Raw genomic sequence first — 14,702 nt, 5'->3', positions numbered from 1 at the left:
GAGCAATGAAAGAGTTTGGTGTTGGGCCATTTCCTGCTGGGAAATTGGAATGTCCCCAATTACATTAAGATTTTACAGTTAATGTTCTTTCTTTTCTGACATCCCCTTAGACTGTTTAGCATAGTACAGAACAAACGTTACAGTGCTTTGTAATGGGCTAGCTATTTTCTTATATGCCAAAGGAAACCTACCTCAGGAGATGTACTTTATATGAAGAAGGTGCTTTATAGTAATTGTTACCTGTTGTTCTTACATTGTTACCTGTTTAAGGCATTAGCTTCTTCTTTGCTTTATGAGAAATTTCTCTCTGTGATGAGCCATCCTTTGGTACATGTGGAGGGCAGAGTAATTGCCCTCTCTACGATAGCCATGTGCTAATCTTTAGAACCTGCGAATATGGGATCTGGGGCAAATAGGACTTTACTGATACTAGTTTTTAAAAGATGTATTAACTTTTTTATGTACATTGTGGTTTTGCCTGCATGTATGTCTATGCGATGATACCAGATCCCCTGGAACTGGAGTCACAGACAATTGTGAACTGCCATGTGGGTGCTGGGAATTGAACCCAGGTCCTTTGGAGGAAGAGCCAGTGCTCTTAACTGCTGAGCCATCCCTCCATCCCCTTTTTACTGATTATTAAGTTCAGGTTTTCAGGTGGAAAATGACTTGGGTTCCTTGGGGCCCAGTGCAGTCACAAGGGTTTATGTAAGAAACTCAAGGGGCTCAGTGTGGAGAAGGTGCTGTGCAGGCTGCAGGGCTGTTGGATTATGTAACTGCTGGCTTGGAGATGAAGTAGGACATGGCCAGGAAACTCAGGAAACAGACTCTAGAAGCTGAAAGAGGCAAGGAAATAGATTCTTTTTTCCTCCCTCTGGGAACAGTTCAGGCTCCATTTATTGCTAGGCCTTGAGTTCTTCCAGTTAGAATTTTGTTGAGTTCCGTTTTCCTATACTGGGCATAGAGCCTTTCTTCTGTTTTTCAGAATGTGGATTTCCAATTAACCTAATGTATTATTATTATTTTGCCATGACTCCTCAGACTTTAGTGTCTGGAGCTTAACCCATTTTCTGGCGCACGCCTTCTGCAATCCTCCAGACTCTGCGGTGTTCTGGTGAGCATTCCGTGGTGACGGGGACTGCCGTTTTCAGCCTCATCAAACAGTAAGGGTAGTTATAGCATAACTAACATGTGTCAGATTCCTCCATCTTTGACTGCTCTGGTTGATGAGTTCATTTTTTTTTTTTTGATTGTTTAATCAGAGAAAAGCAAGAACCTAAAATCTTAAAAATATAGAGGTGAAAGGGAAGACAGGTGATTTTTTTTTTTTTTCTTTTTTGAAACAGGCTTTCTTTGTGTAACAGCCCTGGCTGTTCTGGAACTCACTCTGTAGACCAGACTGGCCTCAAATTCACAGAGATATGCCTGCCTCTGCCTCCTGAGTGCTGGAATTAAAGATGTGCACCACCACTGCCCAGATTTTTATCTTATGTGCATTAGTGTTTTGCCATAGGTATTAGATCTCCTGGAACTGGAGTTACAGACAGTTGTGAACTGCCATGTGGGTGCTGGGAACTGAACCTGGATCCTCTGGAAGAGCAGTCAGTGCCCTTAACCATTGAGCCATCTCTCTAGCCCCTGTGAAAGTTTTAAGAATGAGAGTAATAATATTGTCCAGCCTGAAAAAAATAGTTTGGGAGAAAACCTGGGCAGGGCAGGTGTGAGCTTATGTTTACCTGTTTGCTTGTTTTGGTATTATTCCCTTGAGGAGACAATTTGACACCAGAAAAAGAATTGCTTTGATTAACCATATTAATATGTTCCTTTTTATGAATACTTAAATGCTTCTTCATAACTTAAAATATTAATAGACCTTACCATTTTTGAATATAACACTTTAAAAGAAAAGTGAATTTGTTTTTGTTTTGATCAGTATAACTCAAACATCTAGGAAATTTTAGAATAAGCTTAACATTTGAAAGTATTAAAACTTTTATTTTGAAATTACCTTATTCTGTATTTCAAGTTTAATTATAAGTAGATGCACAATTCAGAAATTTTAGAGGTACTCAAAAAAGCCATTCCAGGTGAGCCTAATTCATTCTGAATCTATCTTGAACTAAGTCAGTCTGAAATAATCGATGGCTGTGCCATTGATGAACTAGGACCTTGGCTCTTAACCTCTTCTGTGTCTCGGTTTTCTTTTTGAATTTTTAAAAAGAGATATTTATTTTGAGTGTTTTCCCAGTGCCCTAGTTATGGTTTCTCTTGCTGTGATAACACACCGTGACCAAAAGCAATTTGGGGAGGAAAGGATTTATTTCAGCTTACAACTCTCAGGTCATACTTAATCAGGGAGGGGAGTCAGGGCAGGAACCTGGGGGTGGGAGCTGAAACCAAAGCCGTGGTTTGCTGCCTTGCTCTTCATGGCTTGCTCAGCCTAATTTCATATTCAACCCAGGACCACCTGCCCAGAGGTGACAATGCCCACAATGGGCCAGGTACTCCCATCTATTTTCAATTAAGAAAATGCCTTACAGATTTGTTTCCAGGCCCCCTACATGGAGCCAGTAATGCCTACAGTAGGCTGGGTCCTCTCAGCAATGATCAATCAAGAAAATATTTCATACAGTAGAGCATGAGATTCTTAATCTCAGGGTCATGGGTTCGTGCCCCATGTTGGGTGCCAGATGTAGCATGAATCTTCAAAGGTCTTATTAATACAATCAAACCCAGAGCCAGATATTGGGTGAATGCTGGAAGATCAGAGAAGCAGAACAAGCCACAGCTAACCTCACCTTGCCGATTTCTCAGCCAGTCCTGTTTCCTCAGACTGGAAGCTTCTGAGTCCTCATCCAAATGGATTTCAGCTGAAACTGTGCTGCTCAAAGCCTGAAAGCTTAACCAGCTAAAAGCTCTAGTTTCTGGTCTTCATGCCTTATATACCTTTCTGCTTTCTGCCAAGTTGGGACATGCTTTCACAGCGAAGGGAAACCATTTCAAGGTTTTATAGAGAAGTGGCTCCGGGAGGCCTTCCATGCAGTTGTGAGAGCATTAGCAGGGCGTGGTTGTCAGGAGAGAAGTCAGAAGGCTGTCACTTGTTAAAAGAAGCAATAAGAATTGGACTGAGGTAGATTGGTAGTGGGGAAGAGGAACAGAGTGGTGTAAGAATTATTGCATAGGTAGGATCCATAAACTCTATCGGCAGAGCCTAAAGCTGGTGCAGGTAGTATCGGAACTGAAGTTGTAGCTATGGTGTTTAGCCCAGATGGCTTGGGAGATGGCCTGTGTCTTGAACGTGGTGCTTGGGAGGAGAGTCAGATGTGGAGACAAGGTAAGGTGAGTTTTTTTTTCAGATTAGATGCTACTAGTATGACAAGCAGCCATTCATGCCAGATTCTCATGGTAGAAGAGTTTGTGTTGGAGCTAATGTAGTGTCAATCACCTGTGAAGTGTAGCTGTAGATAGCAAGTAGGTGACACTTGAGGTGGCGCATGTTTTCCGTGTCAGTAGAGGCAGGATGATTTATCAGAGGAGGTATTAGGGACTTCGGTGTTTTGTTTTTGTTGCTACCTTTTAATTAATTCATTAACTTAAAAATTTCTAGACAGAATTTTGCCGCGTACCTGGCCTTGAATCCCTCAACCTGCTGCATTAGCCCAGCATTGCTGAAATGACAGTTGTGTGCCATTTTGCCCTTAGGGACTTCAGGCTGGGTAAATCTCACGGCAGGAAGGATGGTTAATTAGCTATAATGAATGATCGTAGGAAGTCAAAGAAGATGGGGCTGAGTCCTAGGTGGTGGCACATGCCTGTGGTCCCTGTACTTTGGAAGTGGATGTAGGAAGATCAGGAGTTCAAAAGGCCAGTCTTGGCTAACCAGTGAGTTCAGTTAAGTGTTGCCTGGGCTAGGGAACCTTTTCTGAAGAAGCACAAAATGAAAGATCTTTAAAATTTGGCGTCTTGGTTACTTATCTATTGCTGTGAGAAGACAAACACAACTTATAAAAGAAATCATTTAATTTGGGGATCACAGTCATCCAGGCTGGAGACATGGTAGCTGGCAGGCAGTCCTGGCCCTGGAGCAGTAGCCAAGAGCTCATGTTTTGATATACAAGCACAAGGCAGAGAGAGCTAACCGGGAGTGATTTGGGCTTCTGAAACCTCAGCACCCTCCCCCAGTGACACACCTCCTCCAACAAGGCCACACCCACTAACCCTTCCCAAAGAGTTCCACCAGCCGGCGACCAAGTATTCAAATACATGAGCCTGTGGAGGCCATTCCCCCCCCCCCCCACCGCAAGGGAGTATTGGTGAAAAAGGAGGAGGGAAGTTGAGGAAGCACCGTGCTGGTTGGCTGTGACAGCTTTGTAAAATATAAGAGATTTCAGTGTCTGGAATATTGCGCATAAGTCTTTGTTACAGCGACCACTTACAAGATGAATTCTGTTAAGAACTAAGGATTATCTCTTTAATTGACTGCTACTTAGCATAATACTGCTTGTCTCATCAACTGTAACAGAATGTTCAAGTAATTGCTCACTCACCATTTGTCATAGCTGTTATGGAACTTGCTACTGAATTGCAGATAAGAATGGGGATCAGTGAATTATCGCTCTGGATTTCTTCTTAAGTAGGCTGTTATAGGTGAAAAGTAGTTACTTCGTATTTTCGGTTTTTTTTTTTTGGTTTTTCAAGACAGGGTTTCTCTGTGCAGTTTTGGTGCCTGTCCTGGATCTCACTCTGTAGACCAGGGTGGCCTCGAATTCACAGAGATCTGCCTGGCTCTGCCTCCCCAGTGCTGGGATTAAAGGCGTGCGCCACCACCGCCGCCTGGCCCTATTTTCTTATATAGACAACAGAAATGTAAAATTGGCTTGACAATCTGAATAATGATGAAGCAAAGCATTCGGCCCAGAGATGCAGTGCCGCTGTGGGGAGATGTTGGGACCGAGGATGGGCAATGGCAGTTAAGGACAACATGGCCAGAGGAGGGAGCTAGGATTTAGAACTCTGAATACAGCTTCTCTCCTGCATCCTTGACCATGTTGGTCCTTGTTTGCTTTCTTGACCAAAAGCAATTTAGGGAGGAAAAGGTCTATTTGGCTGACATGTCCCAATTGTAGTCTACCATTGTGCAAAGTCAGGGTAGGAACTCAAGCAGAAGCAGATGCAGGGGCCACGGAGAAAAGCTGCTTCCTGCCTTGCTCTTCCTGGCTCCCTTAGCCTTGTAGGCCAGTTTTGTGGGGGCAGTTTTTGAACGGTCAGCACTGATGCCATGCTGTCACAGAGCTGTAGTGTAGGGGGTGGTGAAGGTGCAGACAGATTGCCCTTGTGACACCAGGGAATGCTTCCCCAAGAAGCTGGATGAGCTGAGGTCAGAGTGGTAAGGGGGCAATTGTGCAGAGCTCTGGGGGAGCCCAAGAGTGTGCTGTACACCTTTTTCTAGATGGAGGGTTTTATTTCAGGGATTTTTTTTCCCCAATACACAGGCTAAGGAAAGTCTGGGGAAGAGGGTAACACAGGAGGGTGAGCAGAGGTGTGGCTGTGACACGGGAGGGTGAGCAGAGGTGGGACTGTGACACGGGAGGGTGAGCAGAGGTGCGGCTGTGACACAGGAGGGTGAGCAGAGGTGCGGCTGTGACACGGGAGGGTGAGAAGAGGTGGGACTGTGACATGGGAGGGTGAGCAGAGGTGGGGCTGTGACATGGGAGGGTGAGCAGAGGTGGGGCTGTGACATGGGAGGGTGAGCAGAGGTGGGGCTGTGACATGGGAGGGTGAGCAGAGGTGGGGCTGTGACATGGGAGGGTGAGCAGAGGTGCGGCTGTGACATGGGAGGGTGAGCAGAGGTGGGGCTGTGACATGGGAGGGTGAGCAGAGGTGGGACTGTGACCCGGGAGGGTGAGCAGAGGTGCGGTTGTGACACGGTACGGTGAGCAGAGGTGCGGCTGTGCTGTTCCTGTCTTTTATTGTTTGCTGCTTGGTAGTTTTGTTTGATTCATATCACTGTTCTGGGTGCACAATGTGTATTTTTTTTTAAACTCTGAGTCTTTCGATGCTCTGTATATTATCGTGGCTCAGCAAACAGTATCATGTACAGGAAGGTGCAGTGTTGTGTTGAGAAATTTCAGGTCTGACTACAAAGCCATGGGAAACAAAGGTTTCAAGTTTCTCCCCATAGAAATAGATTGATGACCTTTCTCTTGTTCAGCGTGCATAGTGTGCCTGCAGTTGTGTTAGCCATGGTTTATGGTGGCTCTTCCAGAAGTCTACTAAATAACTATGTGTTCTATCTATTCTATTACAGAGTTACAAATTCTGTCAAGGAAAACTACAGCTGATTTTAGATCAGTTGGATCCTGGGCAACCTAAAGAGGTAAGTTCAAAGGATAGCTGTCTTGTTCAGTAAGATACCATGCATGCGTCTAGACTGCAGTCAGTAGTAGCTGGCTGTTTTGTTGTTGATGGTGGTGGTGGTTGTGGTGGTGGTGGTGGTATTTTTTGTTTGTTCTTGGTTTTTTAGGTGCTAGGTCTTTATAATTATAAGCAGTCTTTTGTTGGTAACCATGATTAGCTTTTCTGACTAAAACAGACACTCACATCATGCTCACTCACTCACTCACTCACTTACTCACTTCATTTCTTCTTTCCTTTTCTTCCTGTGTGTCCACAGGTACACATGGTTTCATGTGTATGTGAGCATGAAATCCAGAGGTCCACATCACTTGCCTTCCTCTACTGCTTACCACCTTTTTATCCATCGATTTATTTTGCAACAGGATCTTTTACTGAACTTGGTGCTCACTGATGGTCTGAACTGGCTGGCCTGTGAACTTCCGGTTTCCTCCATCGCTGCCCGTCTATCCCCAGTGTTAGAATTTCAGACATGCACAACAGTGCCTGGTGGCTTTTTATGTGATTCCAGGGGATGTGAACTTAGGCCCTCATGTCCCCCCAGGAAAAATTTCTTTAGAGACCTTTTTGATTTGAGGAATATACATACTCCATCTGTTTTCCCTAGCTTCAGTTTGGAAGGGATAAAGCTATGTGTGGTTGTCTATGTAGTTATCTCCTTTCAGTATTTTATTGTTATGAAACGTCAGTGCTTGTTTTGTTTTTAGAAAACATGAACATCTACTTAAGGTTACTTGAATAGATAATATGGAATACTATCATGTACAATGCCTTGAAAATATACAGACTGGATAATGAATAAATTCAGATAGTAAACATGTGTATTACTGCCCATATTTAGTCTTTTTAAAATTTTTGATTGAGTGGCTTACATTCTTTCCTGACAAATTTTTAGGATTAGAATGTACTGTACATACGCATTGGGTGGCACAATAGATCTCACCAACCATTTCCTTGCAACTGATATTTTGTGTTGGACAAACATCTCACCAATTATTATGCATGAAACTCTAATAGTTTATTAGAAAAAAGTTTGAGGATGGAGATGGGAAAAAAGATGGGTGTGGCAAGTGAAGTGCTTGCCACCAACCCTGATGATCTGAGTTCAATCCCCAGACCCACCTGGTGGAAGGAAAAAACTGACTCCTGCAAGTCCTCTGCTGACCTTCACACAAGCTCCCACACCCGTACACATCCACTCTCACACACTAAATAAATAATGAAAAACATTTAAAAAAGAAAAAAGAATTTGAAGAAGTAAGTGTATTATATCTGTTCATATTTTGAGGGATTTTTAGAAGCTAATATTTATTGATGTCTTGTTTTATTAGAGACAGTCACTTTGAATTAGAAAATACAATAGGATTTTTAAAAGTGATAACACAGTAAGCATTTATTTCTAAATATTTCTAATTACATATTTTACATTATTTCATGGAAAAAAGTAAGCTTACACATTGTTTACTAAAGGGAATTTGATATGGCTTCATTTTTAGAGCTATGTTAGTGAAAGAAAGAGAGGTTTGGGTGCACTGTTAAATCCAGTAAGGGAGTTTGGTTTTTATGTTATTGATTGAGAGAAACAAATTTTATCAGAGCAAGAGGATAAAAGGCGAACTGAACTTTTTAAAAATACAGCAGTGTACAAGAATAAATGAAAAAAGAAAAGAAATTTACCCAAGAATAAAAATTCATAGACTGTAACTCAAATTTAAAATAGTTCTTTGTAAGGTCCAAAAAGCATACAGTGAGAATGGAAGACAAGTGGAGTTACTTTCCTATTGCTGTGATAAAACACAGAACCAAGGCAGCTTAGGAAAGGAAGCATTTGATTTGACTTATGGTTTCAGTTCATAATGGCAGAGTGAAGAAACAGCTGTCCTCTCATCTCAATCCACAGCCACAAAGGAGAGAGAGAGAGAGAAAGAGAGAGAGAGAGAGAGAGAGAGAGAGAGAGAGAGAGAGAGAGAGAGAGAGAGAGAGAACTGTGAATCACAGGAGTCTTGAAATCTCAGAGCCTGCCCCCAGTGACATACCTCTTCAGCATGCATCCTAATCCTTCCTAAACAGTTCCAACAACTGAGTACCAAATATTCAAGTACATGAGCCCATGGGGGCCATTCTCATTCAAATGAACACAACCAGTACAGATAAATTATTTTGGAAATACATGTTTTGCAAGAGCTGGAGAGCAACTGCATATGGAAATAGAAAATCAGGAGTAATAGGCCTTAAGGCTTAGATAGCCAAGGAAAATGATAGCCTTTGTATATTTTAAGGAAGTAAATCTTTCTTTTAAAATTGCTGGTTTTAATTATATTTTACAAATTTCTCCAGTGGTCCTAATGTGTCCTCTTTGCTGCTTAGAGAACATTGCTTAAAGAACATTGGTTCTTTAACATTGCTTAAAGAACATTGGTCATATTTTTCTTACGGAAAGTATAAAAACAGATTTTTAAAAAATTAAGTTTCTTTTTAGACAGTTGCATCTGTGTATGTAGCATCTACTGGTTACTCTCACTCCAATTCATCAGACTCTCCCTGAAATCTTTCACATTTACTTGTGTCAATTCGAAAAACAATTTTTTGTGTGTGTGTGTGTGTGTGTGTGTAAATATATGTAGCATGTTAGGCTAATAAATCAGTTTGCATGAGAACAGTACCAAGAGTTTTTGTTACAGAATTGAATTTCCTTTCTAAAGTTTATTTTTTAAAACTTTTTATTAATACATTTTGTTCTTTGGCAATATCATACACGTATTTAATGCATTTTCTTTACTAACTCTACCCTCTGTGATCTCCCTCTCAACTCTGATAGCCCCTCCCCACTTAATCTCTTTTCCCATACTCATGACCTCTTATTTTGTTTCATTTCCCTTTGACTGTGGGCATGGATTGGGCCTGTGGGGCTCACTAGTGGACCCAAGACAGGGTACTCTACCTTCCTTCTGCCGGAGTCTGTTAGTTGGCAACACCAGTAAGTTAGAGGGTTCCCAGCCTTCCTCTCACATCCGTAGCTGACTGTGGGCATGCCTGGTCTTGCCGAGGTCACGATGGCCATGGCTATGTCTTGCTTAGAAGATGCTATTTCACAGCCCTTTCCCTCATCTTCCGGCTTTCTTGTGCCTCCTCTGTGATGATCCTGAGCCTTACAGAGATGGTGCAAATGTTTTGTTTAGGGTTGATCTCTCAGCTGTCACGTGTTCTCAGTATCTTGTGCAGCCATGGGTGTCTGTATGGACCTCTGTTCACTCCAATGAGCTGTTCTTCTAATTAAACTTAGACTGGCATTCGCTGGTCCATTCTTGGTTGGGCCGCTTGAGGCAGGCCAGCCGGGGAGGGATCCTGGCTGGAGGTTTTTTTTTAAAACCTCAGACTTTTGGGTGTATCTTTAGGTATATCTTTGGTATGTCATTTAGTCTCAATTTTTCAAATGAATTACTTTCCAGAAATGGTTCTGTTTAAATGAATAGTTCTGATTTATCCTATTGAAGTCTAAGAAATCAGAGATCACTATATTTTCTTTTGGCATTTTGCATTCTGCTTTATTTTCTTGATTATTAGTAAAAAATGCTAAATGAAACCGGATATGAGACTAAACTACTTTTATATATTACAAATTTTGTCTTCAATTTAAATGGATTACTTGTAAATGTATTCTTGCTTAGAGACTTTTTGGAGGTCTCTGCTGCCTCAATGTCGCTTCCTAGCTTTGATTTGTATCAAGTGACCAGACTTTAAGTAGAAGCTTGGCCTTGTTATGCTGCCTTTTTAGCAGTTATGAGAGTGCAATGAAGCTATGAGGTGGAGCCTTCTCCGCTTTTGTCCCTTGAGTGTGTGTTTGGGGTGAATTCTGATTGGATTCTATAATGATTAGGAAGTAGCCTTTCTGAGGGAAGGCAGAAATTCAATTTTGCATTTCACCACTGAGTTAGTTTTTCTCCTTCAGTGGCTAAGAGGCCAGAAAATATGGTCCAGCAGCAAAATGAAAACACTTGATCAGATTGTTCCCTGGGAGCTGCTCACAGAGGCAGGAATGGGGATGCCTTTCCAGTGGCTGTGTGGGCGGTGTGCTGAACGTAAATCAGGCAGTCCGTAGCAGCTCTAGTGGGAGGCTTACAGTGTGGGGATGCCCAGGATGAGGCTCCTGGAAAATGTTGCGTGGTGGTTCCAGTGCAGCCTCCATCCATTTCTCTTAGATGAGGTATAGTCACAGTACACGTACTGTTTCAGATTTCATTTCAAAAGACAGCCTGTTTTTGCTTTCTCTACCTAGCACTTAGTTTACACAAAAGTGTTCCTAAGTGTTACTTTATGAAAGAGCATCTGATTCTCAAAAGCAACTCAATAAAACATAGTTTCTCTGGTTCTTCCTCTTAGTAGTTTGTTAAACTTGGAGAATGGAAATTCTTTTAGCATTAATAACTGTGGTTATTATATATATGGTGTACCCTAATAATCATGCCTGAGGATCAGAGGACAGAGCCAGCCACTAGATTAGACATAAAGGTCCGGCAGTGGTGGCACACAGCTTTAATCCTAGCACTTGAGATCTCATGCCTTTGATTGGTAAGCACACGAGTCTTTAATCCCAGGAAGTATTATGGTAGGGCAGAGAAATGTATATAAGGCATGAGGAGAACTCACTCTCTTTAGACTGAGGATTTTGTAGACGTAGAACTAGTGGCTGGCTTCTCTGCATCTCTCATCTTTCAGCTTTCACCCTGATATCTGGCTTCGGGTTTTTGTTTGTTTGTTTTTTAACTAAAAGACCATCTAAGATTCGAACAACAAATAACACGGTTATTTTAAACTCTGTAGGTGAGATATGAAGCTTTGCAAACACTATGCTCAGCTCCTCCTTCGGATGTCCTGAACTGTGAAAACTGGACCACTCTCTGTGAAAAACTGACTTCGTCTCTGTCTGATCCAGATCCTACGTTCACTGTAAGGAGACGGCCGTGAATCACTCTTCTAGACCCAAGGGGGATTTCATCCTTTTCCTTAGTAGCTCAGCCGTGGAACTTCAGTTTAGGGTTTACATCACAAGAGAGACAGGAGGCAGGTAGTCATGGCAAAACAAGGTATCCAGTTACATTTATGTATTTTAAATCTTCCATCAGGGGAGATATTATTAGACTCGAGGCAGAAATGATTTGGGGACCACTTTTGTTATTTATATCAAAAGAAAAAGATGTTTGCCTTGAATACAAACCCCAGAAAGTATTCTACATTTCTATAAAAACTTTGATATGAGGACTTCAAAGGGGCCAAAAGAGATATTTTTAGGGTCACCTTTAGCATTTCAATTCTAAAAAGAAATGTAATTGTCAGTTTACCTGTATTTTTTCCCTTATCTGATGGAAGAGAATCATGCCTGAATATATTTTCTTGATTTCAAAAATTATGACTTTATAAACATGTTAAAAGTTTCTGATGGGTCATTACAAGTTGCTTTATTTAGCTATTGTACATTACCATGCAGCAAGGTTCAGCTCATTACTTGAGTTCACAAGTTGCCAACAATTGTTATAAAGAAAGTTGGAGGCAGGATCAAATCGTTTTGGACAGATATAGCATCCTTTTATTTTCAGTTTATGCTGCATCTAAATTGCTGGCGACATCATTGCTGTTCTATAGAGCTGTTACGTGCAGCTGACCGAAGCCTCTAGTGGCTGAGAAACGACAGATTCTTATGAGCCGCTGCAGCTGTCAACCCGGACTCCACACACTTCAGAGCCTTGGTTCAGTAGGAAGGTCTTAGAGTTAGCGGGAGATACCATTAACCATCTGGGGACCTATTTCCCGTGAAAATATTAGCCTGGGTGATATAAACAAGGTTATTAATTTTGTTCCTGTAGATTAGAAAATGTGAGGCACGATTGTTTTTATTTAATGGCAACTTGTATTTTGCTAGAAGATTTCCTCTTCTCATCCTATTTAAGTGGTTTGAAAGAAAATGAAGGGTCAGGCACTGTTTTAATGCCTGTTAGTGTCAGGGACTGCCTTTACTTCTCATTCAGTTTATTTTGTGATTATTTTCTCCGGGAGTTTTGATAAATTGAAAATTAAAATGTTTATGTAGTATTTTTTTATTCTAGTGAATAGTCACTGTTCCTAGAAGGACTCCTAAGCATTCACTAATGTTAAATATAAAGAAACAAGTCCTGGACTTGACTATGTGAGGTCTGGCAATGTAGTGTTACCTGTGTGCCCACTGCTGGATGACGTCATTAGATCCAGACTAGAACCTCCATGCGAGCCTCCAGCCTGGTTTCCCAGCCCCACTGACTCCTCCTTCCTTCCGCTTTCTGCTCCCGTTGCTTGCCATTACAAGATCTTACAGAAGTACATTTTTGTCTTCCGTTTTACTCTTAGCTGTGGTTAGTTTTCCTTTTGGCTGAACAAGAATATGCCTTTTAAAACAGACATGTGCTTCATCTGGTTTTGGATAGAGTCTTTTGTGTTTATTTTCTGTTTAAATGTGTAAAGTGTTTCATCTGTGCGGTTGTAAGAAGCTTCAGTCAGGATGTTCTCTCTCATTTCTGTAGGACCGGATTCTAAAGTTCTATGCACAGACTTTTACACTCTCGCCATTACACATGACCAAGGAAATTTATACAAGCTTAGGTATGTTCACTGAATATTTTATTTTATTTGAGGTATGTGCACCTCAAATATTTTTCTTGTATATACTTAAGGAAAATTCATAAGCAATGACTTTTCCAGAAGCACTATATAATATAATGGCTATATATTTTCATCTTTGTTTTCAGCTAAATATCTGGAGTTATACTTTCTTTCTAGAGAAAATCACATTCCCACTCTTTCAACTGGAGTAGACATAACCAGTCCGAATGTGACCCGCTTACTGAAGAAGGTATCATTTACTACATAATACTACAATCACATTATGTCAAGTAGATCTATTATTTCAGAATTATAATATTTTGAGAGATTTTGTGTACTGCTTACAGGTTCGCCTTCTGAATGAATATCAGAAAGAGGTTCCATCTTTTTGGATTCGTCACCCAGAGAAGTAAGTCCCTCGAGTCAGGCAATGTAAGGCATGGGCTCTGCCCCTCAGGTCTTTCCAGAACAGAAGGGAACAGTGGCCTTTGGTGACTTACATGGTTCACTGTGCCGCTTAGGTTTTGCCAGCTTGATACAAAATAGAACCACCCAGGAAAGGAGGCCCTCAGCTGAGAAGCTGCCCCCATCACGCTGTCCTACAGGGTATTTTCTTAACCGCAGATTGATGCAGGAGGTGCCTTCCGTAGGCACGTGGGCCCGGGCTGTATGAGAAAAGTGTTTAGTGAGCCAAGGGAGCAGGCTTGAGGAGAGAAGCCGTAAGCGGGGCCTCCGTGATTTCTGCCCGAAGCTCCTGCCTCAACTTCCTGTCTTGGCTTCCCTTGATGGAATGTAACTTGTGAGCAAAAGCGAATGTTTTCCTCTCGAAGTTGCTTTTGGTCCTGGTGTTTATCACAGCAGCAGAGAAGTTCACCAGGACAGAAGGTATTAGTACAGTTTTTCTTCGATGTAGGCGTACTTAGCTGTGCACATGGTCCTACTCAAGCATTGTTTTTATGTCACCTACAGCATTGTGAAAGAAGGGCGTTGAGTCCTGGTTTCGTAGGGATGTTCGCTACTTTGGACAAGTTTCTTAAAAGATTCTGAAACGATTGTAAGAGCATCTGCGAGTCTAAAACTGAGCGTTATATCTGGAGACTTGAATGCTGAAGCAGAAGGAACTTAAGTTTTTAGAACAGTGTGGAGATATTATTGTTGGACTCTAATAAAGCTTGCCTAAAGATCAGAGGACAGAGCTAGCCACAGAGGTCAGGCAGTGGTAGCACACACCTTTAATCCTAGCACTCAGAGGCAGAGGCAGAGATCCGTCTGGATCTCTGTGAGTTCAGGGCCATCGTAGACTACACCAGATTAATCCAGTCTAAAAGAGAACAGAGCCAGGCTATAATGTCTATAGCCATTCCAGGCAGTGGTGGCTCACACCTTTAGTCCCAGCACTTGAGATCTCATGCCTTTGTTACCAGTTTTTGGGAAGCACACACGCCTTTAATCCCAGCACTAGGAAGGTTTACATAAGAAGTGAAATGGCTGAGCGAGAAAGGCGTATAAGGCATTAGGAAACAGGAACAGGGGTCTTTTCAGCTGAGGACTCAGGGAGGGACATTCAGTCTGAGGATTTGTGGAGACGGGATTGGCTGAGGAGCTGGCGAGGTGAGAAGTGGCTGTGGCTTGTTTCCTCTCATCTTTCAGCATTTACC

General features: G+C 42.0%; 1 protein-coding gene across 1 annotated transcript in view; it reads left to right on the top strand.

Moving 5' to 3' along the window:
* Positions 1-14,702, top strand: part of Tbc1d32 (TBC1 domain family member 32) — a 211,962-nt gene that overhangs the window by 16,615 nt on the left and 180,645 nt on the right. The window contains exons 4-8 of the mRNA XM_028868362.2: positions 6,308-6,376; positions 11,236-11,361; positions 12,966-13,044; positions 13,191-13,294; positions 13,392-13,453. Of these exons, the coding sequence (XP_028724195.1) occupies positions 6,308-6,376; positions 11,236-11,361; positions 12,966-13,044; positions 13,191-13,294; positions 13,392-13,453 (440 nt within the window). The remainder of the gene's footprint in view (positions 1-6,307; positions 6,377-11,235; positions 11,362-12,965; positions 13,045-13,190; positions 13,295-13,391; positions 13,454-14,702) is intronic.

Source organism: Peromyscus leucopus, chromosome 8a, assembly GCF_004664715.2.
Source record: "Peromyscus leucopus breed LL Stock chromosome 8a, UCI_PerLeu_2.1, whole genome shotgun sequence".
NCBI lineage: Eukaryota > Metazoa > Chordata > Mammalia > Rodentia > Cricetidae > Peromyscus > Peromyscus leucopus.
Note: the sequence above shows the minus strand (reverse complement) of the source record. Positions and strands in the feature narration are given on the sequence as shown.